Source organism: Mauremys mutica, chromosome 1 (genome assembly GCF_020497125.1).
Source record: "Mauremys mutica isolate MM-2020 ecotype Southern chromosome 1, ASM2049712v1, whole genome shotgun sequence".
Classification (NCBI taxonomy): domain Eukaryota; kingdom Metazoa; phylum Chordata; order Testudines; family Geoemydidae; genus Mauremys; species Mauremys mutica.
Window position 1 is genome coordinate 184,972,505 of NC_059072.1, and position 24,519 is coordinate 184,997,023.

General features: G+C 40.4%; 1 protein-coding gene and 1 long non-coding RNA gene across 5 annotated transcripts in view; one reads left to right on the forward strand and one right to left on the reverse strand.

The window, feature by feature from the left end:
* Window positions 1–7,915, forward strand: part of ROBO1 (roundabout guidance receptor 1) — a 431,492-nt gene extending 423,577 nt beyond the window's left edge. For all 4 annotated transcript variants that reach the window (XM_045002116.1, XM_045002117.1, XM_045002119.1 and 1 more), the window contains 3 exons: window positions 1,241–1,549; window positions 4,855–5,051; window positions 6,223–7,915. In XM_045002116.1, coding sequence (XP_044858051.1) covers window positions 1,241–1,549; window positions 4,855–5,051; window positions 6,223–6,237 — 521 coding nt within the window. In that variant the 3' untranslated portion in view covers window positions 6,238–7,915. The remainder of the gene's footprint in view (window positions 1–1,240; window positions 1,550–4,854; window positions 5,052–6,222) is intronic.
* Window positions 7,916–19,741: 11,826 nt separating this feature from the next.
* Window positions 19,742–23,663, reverse strand: LOC123362231. The gene is made up of 3 exons (XR_006576373.1): window positions 23,120–23,663; window positions 21,102–21,175; window positions 19,742–19,877 (listed from the first exon to the last, which is right to left on the reverse strand). It is a non-coding gene; the product is annotated as an uncharacterized LOC123362231 (long non-coding RNA).
* Window positions 23,664–24,519: the final 856 nt, after the last annotated feature.

The window sequence follows — 24,519 nt, forward strand, 5'->3', positions numbered from 1 at the left end:
ATTTTGCAGGTTTTCCCTTATTCAAAATGGCCACCCATGACTTTGAATAGGGCTGAAATAAGGCAAATTGGCAACTATGTTAACAGTGTCTACATGTGAAAGTGAGACTGCCCCTGTAGCTTTTCTACACAAACATTTAGTTTGCAGCAAGCTGGAGTGTGAATTATCTTGCTATATAGTAACTCTTCACATGGACCCTGCTGATGTGTATTAACAATTTATTAATGCATTTTGATTGGTCTCATTTCAAAGAGGACTAAATTAAAGTTCATTAACAAATTGTTAATGCACATCAGCAGGGTCCATGTGAATTGTTACTCCATGACAGGCTATTGCAAAGTAGACTCACACCCCAGCATGCCATGAACTAATTGTGTAGACAAGCCCCTACTAAGGATGGCCACCAGCACTCACTGTTTTCCGTAGGATTGAAGCCAAGCTGCCATCAAGGAAAATGGCTGCAGTCCTATGGTTAGGGAGCCTTATAGAAAAGTGTGAGGAGACAGGAGAAGATAAGAAGCAGAAGAGCGACTGAGAAGGGGTAGAACTAAGGAGGAGATACAGAGATAGGCAGGAGGAGCTGTATGGAGATGTGGGAGCAAGGCAGACTCAGAGGGATGCTGAGGATTGTGGAGCAGGAGGATGCAGAGAGGGAGTTGGAGGAGACTGAAGGGGAAGACAGGGATGTGTGGGGCTGCACTGAAAACTGAGAAGGAGAGACGTATGGTGTGCAAGAGGGAGGCTGACGAGTTCAGGGGCTACGAGGATTAAGGGAAATAGGGACACAGCAGATGGTGATAAAGAAGCCAAAGGAGAGGAATGAGAATGAGCTCTCTCACCCCGGGGATAGGAAAGAATAGGTGAAGCCTCTCTCTGAGCAGCCAGTTGGGAAGCCTTCATTTTTGCTACATTTAGGATTGAATTTAGAACTGGAAATTATCACAGGGTGGCCATTTCCTCCTACAGACTCAAAAAGCAGAAGGCAACATTTTAACACAATAAATGTGTTGTTTTTTAAATAATGATTTCTAAGTTCATCTTGTGATTGGAGGGGGAAAGTCTAACTCTTGATGTTTTAATGATTGGGTTGGCTGTACACTTGAGCAGCCTTAGTTCTAAGTGAATGCTTTTCTTTTGTGAGGAAATTGACATAAAAATATAATGAGTTACCACAGTGGAAGTAAAATATTATTCCTTAATTTTGTTAATGCCTGATGTCTTTTTTTTTTTTACTTTGTAGACCTGCCACCCCCTCCAGTGCCACCTCCTGCTATTAAATCTCCTACTGCCCAGTCCAAGTCACAGCTGGAGGTGCGACCTGTCATGTTGCCAAAACTCGCCTCTATAGAACCGAGAACAGACAGGTCCTCGGAAAGAAAAGGAGCAAGCTACAAAGGGAGGGAAGGGGCAGATGGCAGACAGCATTCTGATGTGCGGACAAATTCAGGAGAGCGCAGAGAATTGCAGGAACAGCAAAATGATGGGAAACTGCGAGGAAACAAAGCTGCAAAGCGAGAAGGCACACCAGCAAAAACTCATCTTCTCCAAGGTGATTTTGACATGCATTGAGTTTAATGAAATATATACCATAGCTAAGCAGGAGGATCTGGTCCACAGATCTCCCGATCAAATTCACAGCAGGCTGGAGAAGTTAGGCCCGGTCTACACTATATAGGTGCTGGAACTTGGGGGGGGGTGCTGCCACACCCCCTGACTTGAAGTGGTTTCCATCATATACAGGGTTTGCAGTTTGGTTTAATGGCTCCCAGCACCCCCACTATACAAATTGTTCTAGCACCCATGCTACACTACGGGGTTAGGTTGACGCAACTTGTCTTGCATCTTACTATCTTTGGAAGTGTCTTCACTTAAATGTGGCTCCTGCTGACATAAGTGCCTCTCTATGCCAGTGTTGTAACACCACCTCCCTGCATGACATAGAGTCATGGTTGATGTAATTAGGTTTATGCAGTATCAGTGTAGACACTGTGTTGCTTACATTGACTGTTACTGTCTATCAGGAGCCGTCTTCCTAGGGTGACCAGACAGCAAATGTGAAAAATCAGGACAGGGGGTGAAAAATCAGGACAGGACAGGGGAATAATAGGAGCCTATATAAGAAAAAGACCCAAAAATCGGGACTGTCCCTATAAAATCGGGACATCTGGTCACCCTTCATCCTACAATGCCCCACACTTACAGTAGGATCAATACAAGTGTTCCTGGTGAGGATGTGCACTGGAGACACAAGGAGCTATGCATGCATACACAAGCAATTTAATAACTGTGGTGGCTGAATATAGTTGCAAAAAACCCTTGGTGATTACTGGGGTTAATGTTGGAGGGTGGAAGGCCCTGGTTACTGGGCCACCATCTCTTCTTCTGGAGTGGAGAACCAGGTGCTTCCAAAATGTAGGTGAGAAAATCAGTAAAACAAAAATAAAACAACCCCCACACAGATACAAAAAAAACCCCAACCTTTCCCCTCCCCCACTCACCCCCCACCCCTCAGATAATGACTTTCGTAAAAATTGGGAAAGTTTTGATAAAAAAAAATAAAACTGAAAATGAAAGGCCTTAAATTATACTGCATTACAAAGTGAAAACAGGTCACATTGCTATACATCAAGTAGGCAATATTGTGAACTCAATCTTGTGAAAATAATACATTCCTTTCACTACTGTATGGTCCTTATATGCACAGGCCTGTATGTGCATACCTTACATGTTGCAGCCACACCTGGAGAGACATTCTTGGAATGCCTTATGGACATTTGTAACTTGTATGAGCTCCTCCTGCCTGTACTCCAGGCTATTAAGGGAGTTCAGTGAGACTCAGGTAACCCACATATTTAGCAACAGTACTGGTGAATTGAAAATTGACTCATTTTTACCTCACATTTATAAAGGAAAAAGGTGCAACCCAGATTTCAAAGACCACTTAGTCTTGCTTCGGTCCCCTTTAAAAAGTAGAACACTATAATGAAGATTAGACCAATAGAATGGGTTGGAGATGCACAGGTTACAAATAGTAACCATAATGATGTTACAAAAAATGGATCATGCCAGACCAACGTAATCTCTTATTTTATGGAGGTCAGTAAGGCTATTGATAAAGGGAGTTCATATGACAGTATCTGTCTGGCCCTCAGTAAAGCTTTGGGCAAAGTAGCAAGCGAATGCTTGATTCTTTCTTAGGCTAGCTAGCCTGGATACAAAACAGGGGAATAGAAATTGGACAGTAAATTGGTTAAATGGGCGCATAAGCAAGAGGTCACTGTAAATGGCAGTGGGTCACAATAAAGAGAAGTCATTAGAGGGTTACTTCAGGGGTTGGTTCTGGGGCTGTTGCTTTTCAATTTATGTATTAATGGCTTAGAGCAGGTGGCAAAATTTGCTGATGACAGTAAAATTGGAAACAATGTTAATATTTAAGGGGCATCTCACCTTCAGAAACAGTTAAAATGTTAGGGCCGATGTCTGTGTGTTGATTTATAGATATGCACTTGAACTCTAAAATCATGAGGCAGCCTACATGTGACTGGGTAAGGAAATGCAATTTACTGACAATAAAAGGAATGGAAGCATTCAGGTTTGCGGTATCTATTACTGAGTCTTATTATTATTTACTTAATAAAAATACTTAGCTCTGGTATACTGCTTTTCATCCATATATCTCAAAACAACATAAAAAATGAGAGATAAGGAATTTTAAGGCCAAAGTTTTCCAAAGTGTCAGCTGATTTTGGGTGTCTGTTTTTCTGTGCCCAACTTTTCCCAAGGTGTTTATTAAGGCACCCCACTCACTGAATTTTTCTTTTTTTGCAAGCCACCATTCACAGATGTACGCTCCACCACAGCAGAGGGGAAGGGAGGACACAGTGTGTGAGCAGGAGAGGTTGGAGAGAGAGTCTGCCCCACAGTCACCCAATAGCAGTGGCTCCTGTCTCATGGGGCTGGGATCAACTCCCTGCTCCAGGCGTTGTGACCTAGTGCCTGGGGTCACAGCCTTGGCCTCCTGAGTTGTGGTGAAACCCTGTGCACCAGGTTACAATGCCCAGAGCTAGGCCCAGTCCTGCAGGGTGAGTGCAAGGCAATCCCGCTATCCAACTCTTGTGGCCTCCCGTCCTCATCAGGCCAAGAGAAGTGTATATTTGCCTTGGCCAGGGCCCAATGATGGGTTAATCTGACCCTGGACATTGAGACTCCTCTAGTACCTTTCCGCAATCCACTGGTGGGACAGGACACACCGTTTGGGAAACAATGGTCTAGTGCATATGGAGACAGGAGACCTGAAGTGCATTACTGAGTCTGCTACTGTTTGTAAGATCCTGGCCAAGTGACATAGGCCCAGATTTACAAAAGTTTCCACTAAATTTGAGTGCCTACATTTTTGAATGTTCAGCTTGAGATATGCTGGGCCTAATTTTCAGAGGTGCTGAGCACCCACAACTCCAGTAGAGATCAAGGATGAATTGTCCCCTCCACCTCCAAGGTCATACCTGACAAATATGCTGCAAAGGTTTTCTTTATTTCTCCAGTTTCTGCTGGAATATAGAGCAGGGATCATAAGTTTCATGTCATAAGTGGACACGAATCATGGATCATTCTTTCAGTTGCTTCTTTCTCTTCATTTCCATATTTCTAACCTCACTATTACCTTTTCTTCAATAACATTTTTACTCGGTTACGGAAACAATTGTGAAGCAGTTCATATTGCTATCAGCCATCACTCTAAATCTCTGAGTGGCCATTTGAAAATTGCACACATCAAGTATGTATGCAGACTTTGCAGATGCACATTATATCAGCACATATAAATGTATATAACAATGTATATATTTCATTACACAGAGGACATCTTACCATATTGTAGGCCTACGTTTCCAACATCAAATAATCCAAGAGATCCCAGTTCCTCCAGCTCTATGTCATCAAGAGGATCGGGAGGTAGACAAAGGGCAGATCAAACCAATATAGGCCGAAGAAATGCTGCAGAAATGCAAATACTGGGAGCATATGAACAAGGAGAAGAAGAAGAAGAATTAGAGGTAACTGCAATGGCACTAATTGCAATGCATAGGGTAGACCCTTGTCACTGGCAAATGATTTGCAGACCTAGATAGATAGCAAGGGGAAAGCATGTTTCAAAAGTGGAAATATTTAACCTAGGAAAATTATTTTAATTATTTTAATTGTTCATTAAACATAAGCACATAAGAATGGCCATACTGGTCAGACCAATGGTCCATCTAGCCCAATATCCTGTCTTCTGCCAATGCCAGATGCTTCAGAGGGAATGAACATCAAGTGATCCATCTCCTGTTGTCAAGTCGCAGCATCTGGCAGTAAGAGGCTCAGGGACACCCGGGTCATGGGGTTGCCTCCCTGACTATCTTGACTAATAGCCATTGATGGACCTATCCTCCATGAACTTATCTAGTTCTTTTTTTTAACCCAGTTATAGTTATGGCCTTCACAACATCCCCAGCAATGAGTTCCAGAGACTGGCTGTATGTTGTGTGAAGAAGTACTTCTTTTTGTTTGTTTTAAATGTGCTGCCTATTCATTTCATTGGATGACCCCTGGTTCTTACGTTATGTGAAGGGGTAAAAAATAACACTTAGTTTCTTCATACCATTCATGATTGTATAGACCTCTACCATGCTCCCCCTTTGTTGTCTCTTTTCAAAGCTGAACAGTCCCAGTCTTTTTAATCTCTCTTCATTTGGAAGCTGTTCCATACCCTTAATCATTTTTGTTGCTCTTCTCTATACATTGTTGTTGTTTGTTATTCCCAAACAAAAGCTATGTTAAATTAGACATATGGTTGAGAATACATATAAGGATGTTGTGGTTATTCACAAAACCAAGCATTATAAGCACAGGAAATTCAAAATAAAGATTAAATTTAAAATATTACAAACATGTTCAGATATAGAAATACAGAGTTAGGGCACCCAAAACAACCTTAACTCTACCCTCTCATGACATATCTTAGAGTCTGTGGTGCTAGATTAGACTGAATAGATATTTAAAGACTTATTATGTGTATTTTGTTGTTTTCCTCTAGTGTCAACCAAATTCAGCCTTTGTCTTAAAATTCATGCATAATAGCATGATTATATGTTGTTTGTGAGTAAAAATCTCTAAGGCTAGAATGAAAATACTTTAAACAATAAAATCAAGCTAACTCCTAGCCATTTTTTTGATTTCTTACAGGAAACCGAAAGCTGAAGAGGACAAGAGATGTACTGTAACATGCTTTGAAATCTAATCAGAAAAATATCACTTAAGATGCCTCGAGTCTGATGATGTTTGACGCCAGAAATAATGTTCAGTGCAATCAGAGTGTACAAACTTTCATTTTTATTCATGCCATCAGAACGCTAGTCTTTATTTTACTATTTCTTTTTAACCCCTTTTCATTATGAACAGCCCCTGACTATTGCATAACGCTAAGTGTATCACCTTCTTTCTGCCCAAAAGGCAGGTAACCTGTTCTTCCTTGTGTGGATGCCAACTGGCACTTCAGGATTTGGACAGAAGAGGGTGCCAAAACCTGGGATTCCTAGTTTTCACCCTGCAGGCGGCACCAAGCCAGTTGATAATCTTCCATGTAATATAGCATTGATTAAAAATACTAAGTTGCATAAAGTGAAATTTATGCAAAGGGTTCTTCTAATGTAGTGGCTTTACTCTAGCCTGCAGTTAGTGCAAAGGGTAACTTGCATTTTCAAAATAGACTGTTCCTTTTATTTCCTGCCAGTTTCTCAATTACCCTTTGCAGCAGCAAAAGAATTACTTTGTAAAATGCAACTAGAAGCAATTTGGGGCGGGGTAGCTCATATTGTAAATATATACTCATTTTAAAGCCCCTGTGGTACTTTAATTTGTCTTCCCCATTTTCGTCATTCAGGTACATTCTTATTGAAAATGTCCTTTGGGATAGGCAGGAGCCAAGCCAGTAGGAACTCTGGTGGCCTAGTCATGGCATGAATAAGCCTATTAGAAACTTGTTCTAATTTTCAACTTAAATGATACATAAAAATAAGCAAGGAAAATAATGGACATTTTTAATAATAATTGGGTAAGGACATCGTTATTGCGACTGGCCCAAATCTCAGACCTCTACTTGTAGTATCAATTCACCTTAAAGAAGTGCCACTTAAAGATGTTTTGTTTGATCTTGGGGTTTGTTTTGTTTTGTTTTGTAATGCACTGCTTTTTTTTTTTTTTTTTGGTTTTAAAAGCACAATCACTAAACTTTATTTGTAAACCATTGTAACTATTAACCTTTTTTGTCTTATTGAAAAATGTTAAAAAGTTTGTTTGGGACTTGTTTTCATCTTTTTGTTAATGCTTTATGTTTGTATTTGGAATATTTGAATGATGACAGATGGTAAAGTAACATACTTACACGTGGGCCATAAACAGAACAGTTCTCACTTTTCCTGGACTTGTGGAACATTCTCAAGTTTACTGTGGCCTATCTCAACAGTGGATTTTCATAAAAGCTGAAATAGAGGCATTAGTTGTGTTGAATTTTGCCAAATGATGTCCTCTCTCTGTAGATTTTATTATCTTTTCTGTAATTATATGATTTCTTTGTCATTGGTGCTAATGGAAAATTGTGTGTTTGTTTATGGACAGCTATCAGGACTAGCCCCAATGGAAGAAAAAAAGAGTGTTTTGGTGTTTACTGAGGACTGAAATTTTTCATTTAGTTAATTTTTTAAAAAATGGTTACATAGAAAGGATGTGCAGTACTAAGGGAACAATCTATGTGATTAATGTTTTCATTATGCTCATGTAAGAAACCTCATATTTTAGCCATAATTTTGCATACTGAGGATCCAATAATCAGAAAAGTAATTTTTGTCACATTATTTATTAAAAATGTTCTCAAATACAACATCTTGTCTTGTAAGGTTTCTTGTTTTTCTCAAAACTCATGTTTAGAATCTGATTATGATATAATTTATATCAATATACTTGATTACTCCACTGAAGGCAACAGGATCAGGCCCTTAGACTTTTGCATAATAACTTCTGATGATCATAAAGACAGAAATACTGAGTGCTTCGTGAATATTTTAGCAGCTGTAATGGGGTAAACCATCACATCTCTGAAAGCATGCTAACTTCCAAAATGAGCTGAAGACAGAAGTCCAGTCCCTAACCAATGCACATATAACACTATAGACCAGAGAGGTGATACACCCATTTCCTCCCACAACAAATGTAAGAGACTCCAAATTCAATGCTAGGGAATTTCTTTGCTAATCTACTTCCCAGCCTTGCCAAGGAATTTGTTTGCTGGAGACTGCACATAGTATAGGGGTGTCTGAGTGCCTACTGCTGGCCCCTTCACTCTGAGGGTACGTCTACATTTGAGCTGGGAGGTGTGGTTTCCAACTCATGTAGACATACATGCACTAGCTCTGCTCAAATTAGTGCACTAAAAATAGTATCCAGGGTAGCACAGGCAGTGGCTCAAGCTAGCTTCCCAAGTGCATAGCCAGGGGTCTCGACGGGTATGTACTCAGGCAGCTAGCCTTAGCTGCTCCCTGTGCTACCCTGGCCACACTGCTATTGTTAGCAGGCTGGCTTGAGCAGCGCTAGCACAGGGAATTACACCTCCCAGCTCAAATGTAGACATACCCTGAGTTATCCCTGGGCTATTGTGATGTCTATAAAATCCTGTCTGTGGATGATAGTTGGACAGTAATTGAGCTGTGACCATCCTTTTTCTTCGTCTTCCCTTTTTCTGCTCCTTTACTCTGATTACCCCATTCTTGCCATTCCTCACCCTGTCTCCTTTACCTCAATTTAAAAATATGAAAAATCAAAACCAAAAAACCCTGTAACTAATTAAAGCTATGCCAATTCTCCACCATATTTATTGTCTTGTATGGTATCTCCCTGTCTCCTAAAATTTCCTCCCTGAAAATTTATCCAAGTGAAATAAAGAATCATATTCTCTACACACAACACCATCACTATCCTGCTAGCTTAAAAAAAAAAGCATCTGCTAGGACAGTGTTTGAGGTGTCTTTCTTTTTTTCTGCATGGTTCAGCACTAAGCCTGGTTCACACCAATAACATTAAAAGACTTTTCTAGAACTGGAGAAACTGGAGCTTTTGGGAACTGAAGAATGGGCTGGCAAAGCTAAGAGTTGGAGGGCACATCTTTGATTGGACATTAGTACCAGATGTAATTGGAGCTTACTTCATTCCTCATTGGTACAGAGAAATACAAGAAACCAAGGACCAGATCTTCAATTGATATAAATCTGTGCAGATCTATTGAAGTCAACCACCAGCTGAAGTTCTGGCCCCAAATGTGTAAGTGAGGTAGGAAAACTTTCCCCATTTAATTATTTTGGTTAGCAATAGCTAAACTAGTTTAGCCATTGTCCATAAAAATGTCATTTGTTGTTTTATATGGGCACATCTAGAAGCAATGTAATAGTATGGTAAGATTTTTTGATTAGTTTAAAGGCAAAAACAATGTAAATGCAAAGATTTCTTCTGTCTGCACTGCTTTTCCAATACATTATGGGTTTCAGTAACATTAAAATGCACAAAACAGTGAAGTGAAGAGATGTATATTGCAATCTGAGTTTCAAAAATGGTTACTGCTGTTGATCCATGTTGAAAGATAATTGATCTCATCTTTCAGAATTCATCTGTACTAAAACAAGGTCACCCTTGCATTGCTAACATAAATTAACAATTGTTCATTGGCTGGGAAGTCAGCATAGCAAGAAAAAAAACATTCTTCAAAGGTTTTGGAATATTTCCTTGTGTTCCAAATTCATTCCCAATAAGAAGAAATAGTGCATAAATGTCAGAAAAAAATCCTTAATGGTAGTATTTAGAGTGAATGCTTTATATATAGAAGTTTGACTAACCCTAAGATGTTTTCTATGAAATTCTGTAATGAGAATAAAACGTCAAATTATCAGAAAAATAATATTCCAATGGAGACATGAATGTGATATGAAAAATTGTCTAAAACACTGAAGCTATCATAAGAATTTTAAAAGATGCATTGCTACAATGTTTAGCCTCAGATTTCTATTCATTTTCCCATGACTGCCCATTTCTGAATATATTTAACTATTAGAAAAATAAGGGAGGGTATACTAAAGCAATAGTACATAAACATGGTTCTTAGAGAGAATCCCTTACATGTATTTGAAAGGTTTTATTCCACTCCTGAGTTAATTGTACCAGGTGATTTTAGACTGTTAATTAAATCTAAAATTATGCATTTCTTTATCAAATGTAAATATATTCGCACTGTTTAGAACCTTGACTCTTATTTTCCATCAACCACAATTTAAGTGATAAAATAGCTAACTAGTTAATTGAAACTTTACAGTCAAAATAGTAGTGGCATGAATTTCTTAATTATTTATTTGTTTAAATTAAGCACAGGAAGATATTTTACATGGAGTGTTGTCATCACAATTTTTTACCACCAAATACAATGCCATAGGTTGCCATGAATAAAGTAAAAGGGGACCGAGATTTTACATAGCAAGCAGAATGCCAAGATTTCAGAATTCAAGACTATTCTTAACTTAAAATTACAAAGTTTATTTTCTGGTGTAGTGAACTACTCAAATTTCAGTCCAGGATCACTGTGCTAACAAACCAGTGTAGTTATATTAGTGTAGTCAATGTCAGCATTGAATTCTCAGTTGTGAATTCATGAATTGTTTTGGGAGAACTGAGATAATCACTGTAATACATGGAGGGCAACAGAGAATAACAGATAGGATATGACTTGGGGAAGGTTGGAGATGAAAGTACTCTCATTTAACAGGATCTGTACACATAGCATTGCCATCACCTCGGGCTGCCAAGAGAGTTGCATATCATCAGCTTTACAATCACCTAAGAAAAATAAAACCACTGAGTTGAGTATATTAAACTTCCTATTCTGAACAATTTAAAAAAGATTCTAGTAGCAGGAAAAAACATCTTGCTATTGTTTATGCCAGTGGTTTACAGGTGCAAACCTTTTGTTTGTTGCCTACAAATTCTAATGCATATCTGCACAGGGGTGTTTGATTTGTCTGAGTAGGTATGAAGACTAAGATTGCCAGGTGCCCGGTTTTCCACCAGAACAGGTTGAAAAGGGACCCTGGCAGCTCTGGTCAGCACTGCTGACTGGACGGTTAAAAGTCCAGTTGGCACGGGGCTGGCAGGCTCCCTACCCAGCTCCATGCGGTTCCCTGGAAGTGACGATGTGTCCTTGTGGCTCCTAGGTGGAGGCGCAGCCAGAGGGGCTCTGAGCACACTGCCTCGGCCCCAAGTGCTGGCTCCGCAGCTCCCATTGGCTGGGAACCATGGCCAATGGGAGCTGCGAGGGTGGCACCTGTGGACAGGGGCAGCGCTTCCACCTAGGAGTCTGAGGGACACATCGCCACTTCTGGGAGCCCCTTGAGGTGAGTGCTGCCTGGAGCCTGCACCCCCTCCCACACCCCAACCCCCTGCCCTAGCCCCGAGCCCCCTCCTGCACCCTGAACCTCTAATTTCTGACCCTACCCAAGATCCTGCACCCTCAGCTGGAGCCCCCCTTCACCTCCTCCTGTACCCCACCCTCCTTCCCCAGGCCAGTGAAAATGAGCAAGTGAGTGAGGGTAGGGAAGAATGAGAAACAGAGGGAGGGGGAATGAAGTGAGTGGGGGTGGGGCCTCAGGGAAGAGGCTGGACAGGAGGCGGGACAAGGTTATGCTCAGGCCACATCCAAAATTCATTTCTAAGGTAACCTCCCCTTTTCACATGAACCAACTGATCCATTTTCCAACCTTCTACCCCAAGCCTCAGTGACACAAAAGGGAAGCTATATTACACACTATAGATGTAAGGAGAGCCCCAGTCTTCTACCTGGACAGGATGAAGGATTTCATGAAGTCTCTTAGGCTTTTCCTCTCCATAGTGGAAAGAGTCAAGGGCTCAGCAATATCAGCCCAAAGACTCTCCAAGTGGGTCTCGAACTGCATCAGACAATGTTACCAAGTTCACACTATGACCCCTCCAGATACTATTCATACACACTTCACGATCTCATCTGTCGCCGCCTTCAAGAATGTCCCTCTCTCAGAGATCTGTAGAGTGGTGACATGGACATCAGTCCACACTTCCACAGAACATTATGTAGTCACTGGGGACTCTGCCTCCGATGCACTCTTTTCCTCCACAGTACTATCATTTGTAACTGACGCGACCCCAAAGCCCTGCCTATCCAGTGGGGATGCTGTTTGCGAGTCACCTACAGTGGAGCACCCATACAGACAGTACTTGAAGAAGTAGTTACTCACCTTGTGCAGTAACAATGTTTCTTCAAGATGTGTGTCCCTATGGCTGTTCCACAACCTGCCCTCCTTCCCTCTACTTTGGAGCTCCTGTCAATGACTCTGTGGTACAGAAGGAACTGAGGGGGATTATCCTAGCGCTGACTAGCTTCATGGGAGGGTACGAGGAGAGACAGTGTATGTGCAGGCCTATGGACACTGCTACTGAAGTTCTCTGAGGGTACGTCTTCACTACCCGCCGGATCGGCGGGTAGCAATCGATTTCTTGGAGTTCAATATATCGCATCTCATCTAGACGTGATATATCGAACCCCGAACATGGTCCTGTCGACTCCGGAACTCCACCAACGCGAATGGCGGTACGGAGTCGACATGGGGAGCCGCAGACGTCGATCCCGTGCCGTGAGGACGGTAAGTAATTCGAGCTAAGGTACTTCGACTTCAGCTACGCTATTCACGTAGCTGAAGTTGCATACCTTAGATCGACCCAGTGTAGACCAGACCGATAGGCAGTGCAGGGATGCAAGCACTCCAACAGTGGAGTACCTATAGGGACACACAACTCGAAGAACTGTTGCTGCTGCACAAGGTGAGTAACTTCTTATGTAATGTTCAGTCTCACCACGGACTTCAGCTTCCATTATAAGAAGGGTCTTTCACTTATTTCAAAAAATTAGGTTTTTTTATAAAAATGCATGAGATTGGACATTACCTAACTAAAATAATGGGAATGACTGGTAGGTCCTTAAAATTGCTGATGACTATGCTCCCATGGCTACAATCTTTATTCAGGTTAAAAAAATTGAAAGTCACTGTAGTGTCTTTTTTTTTCTTCAAAACCCAGTCTTTAAGATAGCAAACTCCAGGCCCAGAAGATGTTTATTATCCATGCAAATGTAATAACACAGGCATACAAAGATTGATTACCCTAGTTCTGAAACAATGTATTTCTAAACAAATTCTCCTCAGTCACTATGTGTTGGCAACCAGAAATCATTTAAAATATTGTTTAAAAGATAGAGGAAAATGAGATTCAAGATGACACTATATCTACAGGGTCTCCTTAAATTCTATAATGTGTGTTGTGTCATCAGACACAGATGAGAAAAAAAATTACAGACTTAAGTGCAGAAAGATGAGAGAGAGAGTGTGTGTGCAAGGAACATGATTTATGAAAATCTGGGGAACAGAGTGGGAGAAGGGTGAAATTGATCGGAGTATTAAAAGGGGAAATTAAGAAAAATTAATGGATCAGAGAACAAGTAAATAAGACTGAAATCCTGGCCCCACTGAAAATGGCAAAACTCCCATTGATTCCAAGAGTTAATTACATCTCCAATACTGGTAAACAAAATAGACATCACTGTAGGATAAATACTGCCAAAGTGAACTGAATCCTTGTTGCATGCATCTATTGCCCTATCTCTTTCTTAAACAGACATCATCAAATGGGCTGTTTTCAGTTGGCAGTAGTGGAAGGTGGTATTTTAACTCACCATGCCACTCAGTATTCTTGTCACATCAGAAAATAAAGATTGTGCCTACTCAGCACTAGTCTCTATATATGACATGAAAGTGGAACCAATTGCTTTTAAGATTTTTTGGAGCATGACAATCAGTCATGATGATAATTGTATTTATTGAATTATTTTTCTGATCTAAGATGTTTTTAGCAACAGCAGCATCATGAAATATAAAATAAATATATTTTGTATTGACTTTTTTATTCTCTGGTTTCTCTACCAGTTTTAAAACAGATACTTACGTTACGAAGTCAACAGCAAAGGGCTTCACTGTTTCAGGAAGCCCATTCAAGCTTGCGAGAAGAATAAAAAATAGGAGGACAAAACCAAAAAAGCCCTTTCAACAACCAGTAAGCAACAGGGCTTCCTAAAAACATCTGGGCATTGTGAAAATAATGTCCAAGCCCCTGCAAGTCTGCAATTCCAGCACCAAAGAATCCAGGCTTTTACAGATATTACTTTACATTTCTAACCCATATGGTTGCAAAGACAACCTCCCAACTCAAAATGAGTGCAAAGCCATACAGAGCTGTCTGTATCTGCCTGAAACAATAGCTCTGAGAGGGGTGCACAGTCCCATTTGTCTCAACTGTGTGTTTACTTTGAATCCTAGTAATGATATTTAAAAGATCATCATAACTCTTCCACTCGAATAGATTTAAGTGTAACAAACATTATTATACTTAGCCATCATGGTAAAATGCAGTGGCAGATATAGCAACAGCTGGTTGTTGTCAAGGTTTGTGGGGATGAAGAACTAGGAGTTCATCTTCACACCCAGCAATTTTAACTATGTCGAAAGAGTCAACTGCCAAAACCCAACTCACTAACCAATTTGCAAAAATGAAATGGAAGATGTCAATGAATTCCAAGCATATAGGGGACAGCCTCTACCTGATGCATGTAATCAATACAAGAGTTCCAAATGGCTTTAACTATGTCCCTTCTGTTCCTCAAGCAAAATACAGTCTTAAAGAATGCATCTGGGAGAGACATGTAAACCGTACTGCTTCTGTCAGAGTAGTATTGTCTTTGCAATATCTCAATAGGATTCTCTGCTGCCATTAGCCTTATGAATTAAAAATAACTAAACTAAAAGAATGTTAAGGTTGCAAGTCAAGCACTCAAAACTTAGGAAATACCAGAATAAATTTGTCTATGCAACATTAATTTGGCCCCCTTATGAGTCTGCATTATCAGTCTTTAATAACATGATCACATACTTTTTTCCCACAAAACTCCTGCCTTATTCAGTGCACAGAATGGACAGTGCTCACATACTGAGAACCTATTCAATATTTTTTCTTATCTTTATTGTTCCATGTGTACTGCACACTGTTCAACCCTTGCTCTGAAAACAGAACTAATAATTTCCATATTGGCTTTTCTATGGTGCACATCACGATCATCTACCTAAGTGCTTCACAAACCTTAATGAATTTATCTTCACAATACCCAGGTCAGGTGAAGGTGGTAATATTACAGATGGGGAAGGAGTGAGAGACATTAATATAAAAAATACACTAATTTTGGGTGCCTGATGTGAGATTTTCAGAGACCTTAGCATTATATGGCACTTTATTTGTTCAGCTCAGCTCTCATTGACTTCAGTTGCAGCTGTGAGTGCTCAGGACTTCTGCAAATAGGCCATCAGGCACCCAGAAAATGCCCGCTGTGGTTTAAGTGCTTTGCCCAACATCAGACAGAAACTCTGAGGCAGCAATAGAATCCAGCTCTTCAGGTTGGCATTCAACTGCCGTAACCATAAGACCATCTTTTTTCTCCTTGCGAGTCCCTGCCTCAGTCACTATACACCTTTCAGTTTTTGTATCAAATGAGGTTGGGGGAGGGAGGGGTCCTACAGACAACAGCCTTCTTGACCCTAGTCCATCTTATGCATTGAATGAGGTAGAGTCCTCTGGAAAAATTAATATGCACTAATATGCACAAAGGGGATGAATTAAAGTTGCAATGTCGATTCTGGCATTTCCTAACTCTTGACTTTGCAACATTAAATGTTCTTTTAAATGTATTATTGTACATAATTTCCTAGGTTTTTTTAAATAAAAAAACCCTGCAAAATCATCATGTGGAACCCTATTGATCACCACATGGGTTGTCACTGGGGACCCTTGAGCTAACAGTTAGCAGTACTGGTTCTTATCTTCTTTGTGTGTCAGCCACTTCTAGAGGGGGAAAAGTCACACATTTTGCCAATGGGTTTCACAGCTATTCGCTGACAGCAGAGGAATGCAGAAACTAGGATGCCTGGGTTCTATTCCAAATTCTGAATGGACTGGACTGGTTTGCTTACTAAGCCTTCTGTCCCTGCAACCTTCCCAACCCTCTGCCCTAGCTCTGTGCCTGTTCTGTGCCTGGCATTGCTACATATGCCTCCTATAGTTACCATCGAAGTGTTTCTTGCTGCTATTTCTTTCTTTTCTTATATTCCTTGTTTAGATTTCCTTACATCCAGTCTTGTCTTCTATAGCAAAAGCATCTATGATAAGCTCCTTGTATATAAATTTCAATAACGAATTAGTACACCTGAATAGCACTTTATTCCATAAGTAGACCTATTCATTTTAATCAAGCTATTCATGAATAAGGGCAGCAGACTCTAGACCTAAGTACATATATAAACATGCTGTCATTGGGTATATAATTTGAGTCCAGAAGCTTGTAAGCAAGAGTTTAAAATGACATATTGTGGAATAATCACCTCTGCCTTGTTAATAACTTGTTTCCAATTATCTTCGTTTGCTTCTTTATCTGGCTCATATCAGATAGCCAGACTGTAAAACACCTGACACACATTGGTGAGCATTCTCTCTGTCATTATATTTACATGGCACCCTTCCCCATTGTAGCTGATTCCTTCATAATCTTTAATTGTATTTATCCTCACTACACATGAGTGATGTAGGGAAATACTATTATTGCAATTTTTTCCAAATGAGACCTGAAATGTAGAGAGATTTGTCCCTGCCAGCAGGTATATGGGATCTTGGGGAGCAATTACCACACGGGTGGGGTGCAAAATAAACTTTATTAAAGGAAAAAGGGAGTGGTGAGAATTTAACAATGAAATACGATGGAATGGGGTGTATAGGGTGTTTACAATAGACAATGATGGTGTGGGGGGGGTTCTTATTGAACAGTGTAGGGAGTTCTAACAGTGGGGTACAGTAAGTGGGGTTTAGCACAATGGGATACAGTACAGTTAATAAGCAACTCAACTTTATATAGGAACAGCTCTAGATACAATGTGGAATGTAAAACATACCAAAAGGAAATGCAAAATAAAATAGTAAGCTTCTATATAGAATGGTCAACAATCTTAGATGGACCGTCTCAAGTGGGAGGTGGCCTTATACACTCTGTAACACAATAGTATTAATGCAAATACAAAGTATAACAGAAAGGTGGAAGTAATATGTGAATCACAGTGCAATAATACAATATGGGTGATAAGTGAAATTATGCAGTGTAGACTTAATTTGTGAGGCTGTGATAGCAAGAGTGTACCCAAAGGCTGGGTCAAGAAACAGGAGGGGGGGGGAATGATAGTGGCAACTGATGAGAGATGCAGCTGCAAGCAGCGAGAGACTCTGAAGCCCTGCGAGGTAAGGACAACAGAGCAGTGTGTGTGGGGGGGTTGGGAAGTTCAGATGGTGATGCAGACACAGGAGAAAAAAGCAGCAAGGGGTTTGGGAAGTTCAGAGGTGATGCAGGCACAGGGGAAAAAAGCAGCAAGGGGTTTGGGAAGTTCAGAGGTGATGCAGGCACAGGGGAAAAAAGCAGCAAGGGGTTTGGGAAGTTCAGAGGGGAAGATTGGAACAGCAAGAACCTTATCTATCCTCTAACTTAATCAAACTTATATAAAATGACAAGCAGCTTCTACAAAGTAACAAAACAGGTACAGAATACAATCAGGCAATGACTTTTTAAATCTATCTTAACCATGACTAGGCAAAACAACAAATATCACAATTCTAAGCAAACTGCAACAAGCAGCTATATGGAGCAACAAAACCATGAACTATAGCAAGGCAGGTGAGACTTACAAGCTTTACAATCTTAACAAACTATGACTTATTAAAACTAAAGAAACAAATCTATGGTGCACCTTATGCTATGGGGAAGTTACAGAGGGCACAGAGTGGTATGTGCCCCAGAATACAGCTCCCAAGGCAGCCCCCAAGGAAGCCAAGGGAGGTGGCTGCAGCAGTGGATACAGCTGAAAACAGTGAGCCCAAGGCAAAGCCCACAGGAGCAGAGCTTAGCAGCAGCACCAACTTACTTTCAGTGGCAGAGTGCCACGGGGTTTGAGAGAGAGGTTTTAAAACACAGACCAAGGTTTAGCTTGAGTCTGTGTGCTGGGGAGACAGAGCCAGCAGCTAAAATAATAAAATAAAAGTATAGAAAGTTTCACAGAGGGATTCTTACCATCCCCCAAGGCAGCAACAGAGGCAGAAGCAGCATGAACATCAGAAGGCTCGGTACAGTCTTGATAATCAGGAGATCTCTCAGGCAGCAATTCGTTCTTCGTGGGGGGGGTTCAAAAACGGGGGTACGCTCAAAAATAAAACGAGAGCGGAGAAAGGACCCCCAGAACCCCTGGCTGATCAGACCAGGCAGCAATGCAAGAACCTTTCTGAAGTCTGTTCAAAATGTCTGTTTTTAAAGGCAAACCCTGGCAGCTTCCCGCCAGTAACTCTGATTGGTTCCCCTTCTCACAGGGAGGAGAGAGCAAGCAGGGAAAAACTGCAGGTAGCCACAGAGGCATGTTAGGACTAGTCCTGAGCCCAGAGGTATGACTCATGCCCAGGATCTTAAAAACACAATAGTCTTGCAGCTCTGGATAGAGCCTACCCTACACCCAGCCCAGGTTTTAACAAGGTGATAACAGGACTAACCCTTTGAACAGGGCAGTGGTCCCACTTAGCATAAGTGGCCATTCCTTTGAGAAGGGCAATGGCTCTTGTTAAACAACTTAAGGGGCCCTCCCTTTGAGAAGGGCAGAGGCCCTGGTAACAACTTAACAGCCAGGGAAGGGCGGCCACAGAGGAGAACAAGAACAAAATGGAGTAAGGGGACAGCTTTAAGAAACAAAATGGAGCTGTAACAGACAAGATTAAGAGACAAACTCTGTGGCAAAGCAGGGCATTGAACCTGAGTCTCTGACTGACACCATAATCATTGGACCATCCTTCCTCATTCAAGGGTGTGGTTCTACCTCTATGAATAAGTGCTTAGCAGTGTGAGTCAGGGTTTCAGAGTTCAACCTGCTGACTGCAGGCTTCTTATTTTCCTTTATGTCTTGCACAATGCTGAGCTCCACTCCTGGTGCTTCATAAAAGCTGTTCGATAAGGAGCTAGCTAACCTTCCATCTCTTTCACCTCTTGCTTGGTGGTTTACAGGAGTGGGTTCTTAGTGGAAGTGAGCCAACACAATTGTTAGCACATAGGTGTTTATGTTTCACTTTTTGAAAAGTGGCACAACATTCTTGACACAACTAGTCTCTAGCTAAAATGACAAATTGAATCTTAACTCTGCTATTCCTGTGACAAAAAGATGCTGTAGACACGTATCTTTGTCAGTAGATATGCATCACAACATTCTGAATCTGTGACCATTAGAATTAAGATACAGTGCAATTAATTTAATATCTGTCAAGCACTCTGAATATGAAAATGTCTATATAAGCCATAAATGGCAGCAGTATTTCTGACAATTTTGTTTTGTGATCATAGTCAAGATGGCTTCTCAGTAACTTTTGGAGAGCTTTTATTTAGTCAGTGAAGCAGATCATTGAAGTGAAATAAATCTGTGTTACAAAAGCGAAAACAACAACAAAAAGATTTTATGTAGATTATTTTTTTCCCCTCTCACTGCTTGTAGGCTTCTTTTCTTGGATGCATGCACACTGTCACTACATTTTGACATCATGCCCATATTGTGGAAATGCACACTTCCATGTTCCAGGAAAAAATGCATTAAAAAAGTTCCTTTTTCCTCCTTTTTAAAGGGAAAAAATAAATGCCAAGTGTTAGTCTAGTTGGCAATAAGCAAATATTATTAACTACAAGAGATAGGTGATATATTTACTAACTCAAAAAAGAATAATTCAAGCAAACAATCACTATTTAAAGAGGTCAATTCAAATTTTATTGTGGAATTTAGAAAGAGAATCAAAGGAAGATTGGGGAAAAATAAGACAGATGTTCTTCTTAATTGTACTCTATGTATTATATTTTGCCAATCCGAAACAAAGGGTTAAATTTTGACTCGGACCAGTGACTGTTATTACTGTCTAAATAATTGTGTCAGAGAGAACCATTAGAGGGGGTAAAGGCCTTTCTCCCAATAATACTGAAGGTAATGTAGAAAATATTTCTTCTAAATTACTAGGAGTCTCATGTCACAGATCTTGAGACCATGACTTCAGGGTAAGAAGATAATTTCTTCTAGTTTGATGGTTGAAAATAATGCTTTGAAAAGTTGAACATTCTAAAGAATAAAATGAGAATTACAAACTTGTGCCTGCTCCCAGAGAACACTGAAGAATATATTGAAAGGGTTTTTGAGACATCACAAAGCAATTTACTATCTCTTCATTTTTCAGCAGCATCAGCTTTCCTTTCAACTGCAGGAAAAGCTACTTCTACCAGCCAGAACAATCTACATTATGTGTTCAGATATAGAAAGAAAAAACAAAATCTTAAGCACTATCAAGTTCTCACAAAGTATTGACTCCTGGAGCTCCCATGTTGGAATACACAGATTACAGACCAACAGTACTTGAGAGAAGACCATGCTTCCCTGAAACTAAAGAGAGTAGCTATGTTTTGTGAATACCAGTGGTAGTTTTGAACTCAGATTATATTTGAAATAAAGGTCATACCTATATTGTCAAGTCATTTGAGGAAGCCATGACATTCCCTATTCCCCAACAAGAGGAGATGTTTGTTAAAATAATAAAAGAAGCTGAGGCAACTGATAGACAAAAACTGGAGTGAGCTTTACCTGATTTAAGTAATGTAACTCTAGTTAATTTGCTTGACATTATTTCAATGTGTAAAACATTACAAGACGCTAAATAATTTGTAATGTGTGCCAAAGCTATATAGATAAGTTATCTAAGTACTTGTATAGCTATGTCACTTCATACATATTTAACATCATAATAAAAACAGAAGAAATGTGTTAACTTAAAATCCTTTAAAATGTTAATAAAATTACTTTATCCTTGTTTCTCCAGGGTCGAGAGGCTGCTGGAGCGGCTTCAAAAATTGCTGATGTGCTGCAGTGTCTTTCTGTTGATAAAGGGGATGGAGAACAATTTAAAATTAAAGAGGAAAGATGGTCATGGGATTAAAATACTGGACTGGGACACAGAAAATCTGAGTTGAATTCCTGGATTTGCTACATACTTCCTACGTGATCCTGGGCAAGTTTCTTAATCTCCCTCTATGCCTCATGATGGTCCCTTCTGGCCTTAATGTCTATGAGCCTCAGTTTCTCTAAACAACACTTTCTTCCTTTCACCCTTTGACTTTTCTATTTAGATTGTAAGCTCTTTTGGGTAGGTATTGTCACTTACAATTTGTTTGAACAGTGCCTAATACAATGGGTCCCTAAGCTCAGTTGCAGCTGCTACAGTAATACAAATAAAGCAAAATAATTAGTATTAAAATGAAAAGTTAAATCTGATGAAATGCTGAGCACAAGAACTCACAGGAACAGATCTTTAGGAAGCTGTGCCCCGTCCAGTGATTGCTTCTGCTGAAACAGGAGAATGAATGTCTTGAAAGAGAGAGAGAGAGAAATCTAGCTATGCAGCTGCCCTTTCCTCCAACCTGATTACCACTAACAATAAGGGAAGTGAGTATTTAAAAATGAAGCAATTGTATCTCTCCCACCCCAGCTGAATTGGGGGCAAGGGAAATGAACAAGCCTTACATATTGAAGCTGCATCAGCCAGCTTTTAGCCTGCTTCTATTTCTGACAGAAGAAAATAGCTAACAACTAGTGTCTGGCAGAGCGAGAGCATCAGATTTAAAACAGCATTTCATCCATTATTTTGTTAATTGAAACCTATTTAATTTATGAAATTGCCAACTGTTTCTTTAGGACTAGCATCAGGGAAAGGCATATTCAGTAGACTGGATGTTTCAAGCATGTTTTCAGGAAAAAAGGGGGAGAGACAGATTTACTGTGATCATAGGTGCTGGAACTATGGGTTGGGGGGGGGATGCTGCAGCACCCCCTGGCTTGAAGTAGTTTCCATTAGATACAGGGTTTACAGTTTGGTTCAATGGCTCTCAGCACCCCCACTATAAAAATTGTTCCAGCACCCCTGACTGTGCTCATGTAATTGAACATTTTCTGTGTGTGTGTGTGTGTGTGTGTGTGTGTGTGTGTGTGTGTGTGTGTTGTTGCAAACAGAATTGGCCCTTGATACTGGAGAAAATTACGAAATTATGATACTCTACCTAGAGCTGATCAAAATTACAATTTTTCAACAACAAAAGACAAAATTTTGAAATTCAGTGAACTGGATGAGTATTTCACAACAAAACAAAAAATTGTGACAAGGTTTCCTATTTTTCTACCAGCTCTAACTCTATCATAAACAAAACATTTCAGAGAAAAATTCCTGTAGAATCAGAATTCTTAATGGCTACTACTTTACTCGGTGATGGAGCAATCTGGTGGGGGAGGTATGTCAATTTTTAATACATACCAGAAATGTGCAGTGGAAGTGATCGCTCCCAACATTTGGATCTCTTTCAGAGTGTAACAGCTCAGTCAAACACTTTCAAAAACCCACTTGTTTGATTCAGAAAAAAGAATCAAGAAGGACTCTCATATTGTTCAAAATAAACTAGAAAAAAAGTAACTGTAGCCCATGGTCAAAAGGATAAACATATTCTAAGGCCTGCAAAATTAGATTTACAAAATGCAGTAAGTAAATCTTATTTAAAAGAAGAATCATGAAAGTAAGACCCAAAGGGACATGGCCTCCTGGAACATCATCTGGATCAATTTGTAGATAGGCTCCTAAGACATTCTGACTTGATGTTCAGTTTATAAACATCACTGAATCTTTTGGTGGTCAAATGTATAGGAACATTACTCGGTAAATGAGCTTCATTATATGTTGCTCTTCCATCCTAATAATATGTTCCATACCAAGAAAGCCACTGAAACCAAACCAGTATTGATGGAGGGGTGGTGGTTGGTTCAGCTATGAATACCTGAACTGCTGATCTTGTCCTGCCACTTAATATGGAGCAACTGACAAAGATGAGAATTGCAAACATCAATCTGTCACACTTCAGCTGCCTCAGAGCCCGCATTTCACTGCCATACAGTAGAGTTGGTATAACTGTAGCTCTATATGTGTGCAGGTATAGTAAGCTTGATATCCCAACATCTCCATAGAGGCCACTGAATGACCTATAACATGGGGATGGCTGCTGCTAAACAAGCATCCACCTCTTTCAAACATCCAAGTGTTTGACAGTTGTCATCTGCTCAATATTCCATCCAGGCAGGTTAATACTGAGCGGGCTGTAATCTGATGTTAGAGGCTCCTAGATGGCAATGGCTAGGGACTTAGTTTTGGTCAGATTAATAATCAGACCAATGTGCACTGCGTCTTGCCTGACCAGATTGGTGTTCCACCAACAGCTGCCTCTTCAAGCTTATCCACTGGCCAATGAATGCCAATATTGAACAACAATAGCACCAGAATGCAGCCGTGCCACCTCCCTTGGAAACAGGAAACCATGCCACGTATCTACCATTAATTTAAACACAGCTTTCTGTTCCATTCTGGAGCACTTCTATCTATGACATTATCATCCCAAGGCTGTCGAGTCACCTCATCAGATGCCACAAGTTTGCTTGAGGCACTAATCAGAGCCCTGACAGAAGTCTATAAAAAGGGCTGTCCATGGCTTATTAAATTAAGCCATTGTCTCAAAAAAAATCTGTCTCAAATTAAAGATCTGGTCGCTGGTGAAATGATCAGGTCTGAATTGCACTGACCATCCCAGCCACAAAAATACATCCCTAATTTGCGACAGTAACAGAGACAAAGACCTTCCCTTGGACCAGCAATAGTGTAATACCTCTGTAGCTGCTACGCTTGGCTTTGGCCCCTTTTTTGAGCAGAGGCAGAATAACATCCTTCTTCCAGTCAGCGAGGATGATATTAGCGCACTAGATAGTCTGGAAGTGTCTATACATCCAGAGTACAATAATACTCCCACCTGTCTTTATCTACTCAGGGTGATGTTATAAACCCATGGTGCCTTTCCTGGTTTCTGAATCCCTTCATGATCAGATGAAGGTGGCTGTACCAGAACTTCCTGCCTCACTTCATGTGGAAATGGACCTCAGGTGGCAGACAATTGGTGTGCCTTTAAATTATCTTCCCATCAGTACAAATGATCTTTCATACTCTGGCTAATGCTGCCATTCCAATTCTTTACTGGACAAGCTTGTGCCAGGTTCCCCCGCCCCAACCTCCACAAACACTGCAAAGTTGAATAAAGGCTGCCTGAATTAAAGGAAAAATAATCCTCCATTTTGCTAACTGGTCACAGTTGTATCTTAGATCGTTTGCAGGTGTGATATACAAAAGCCGTGC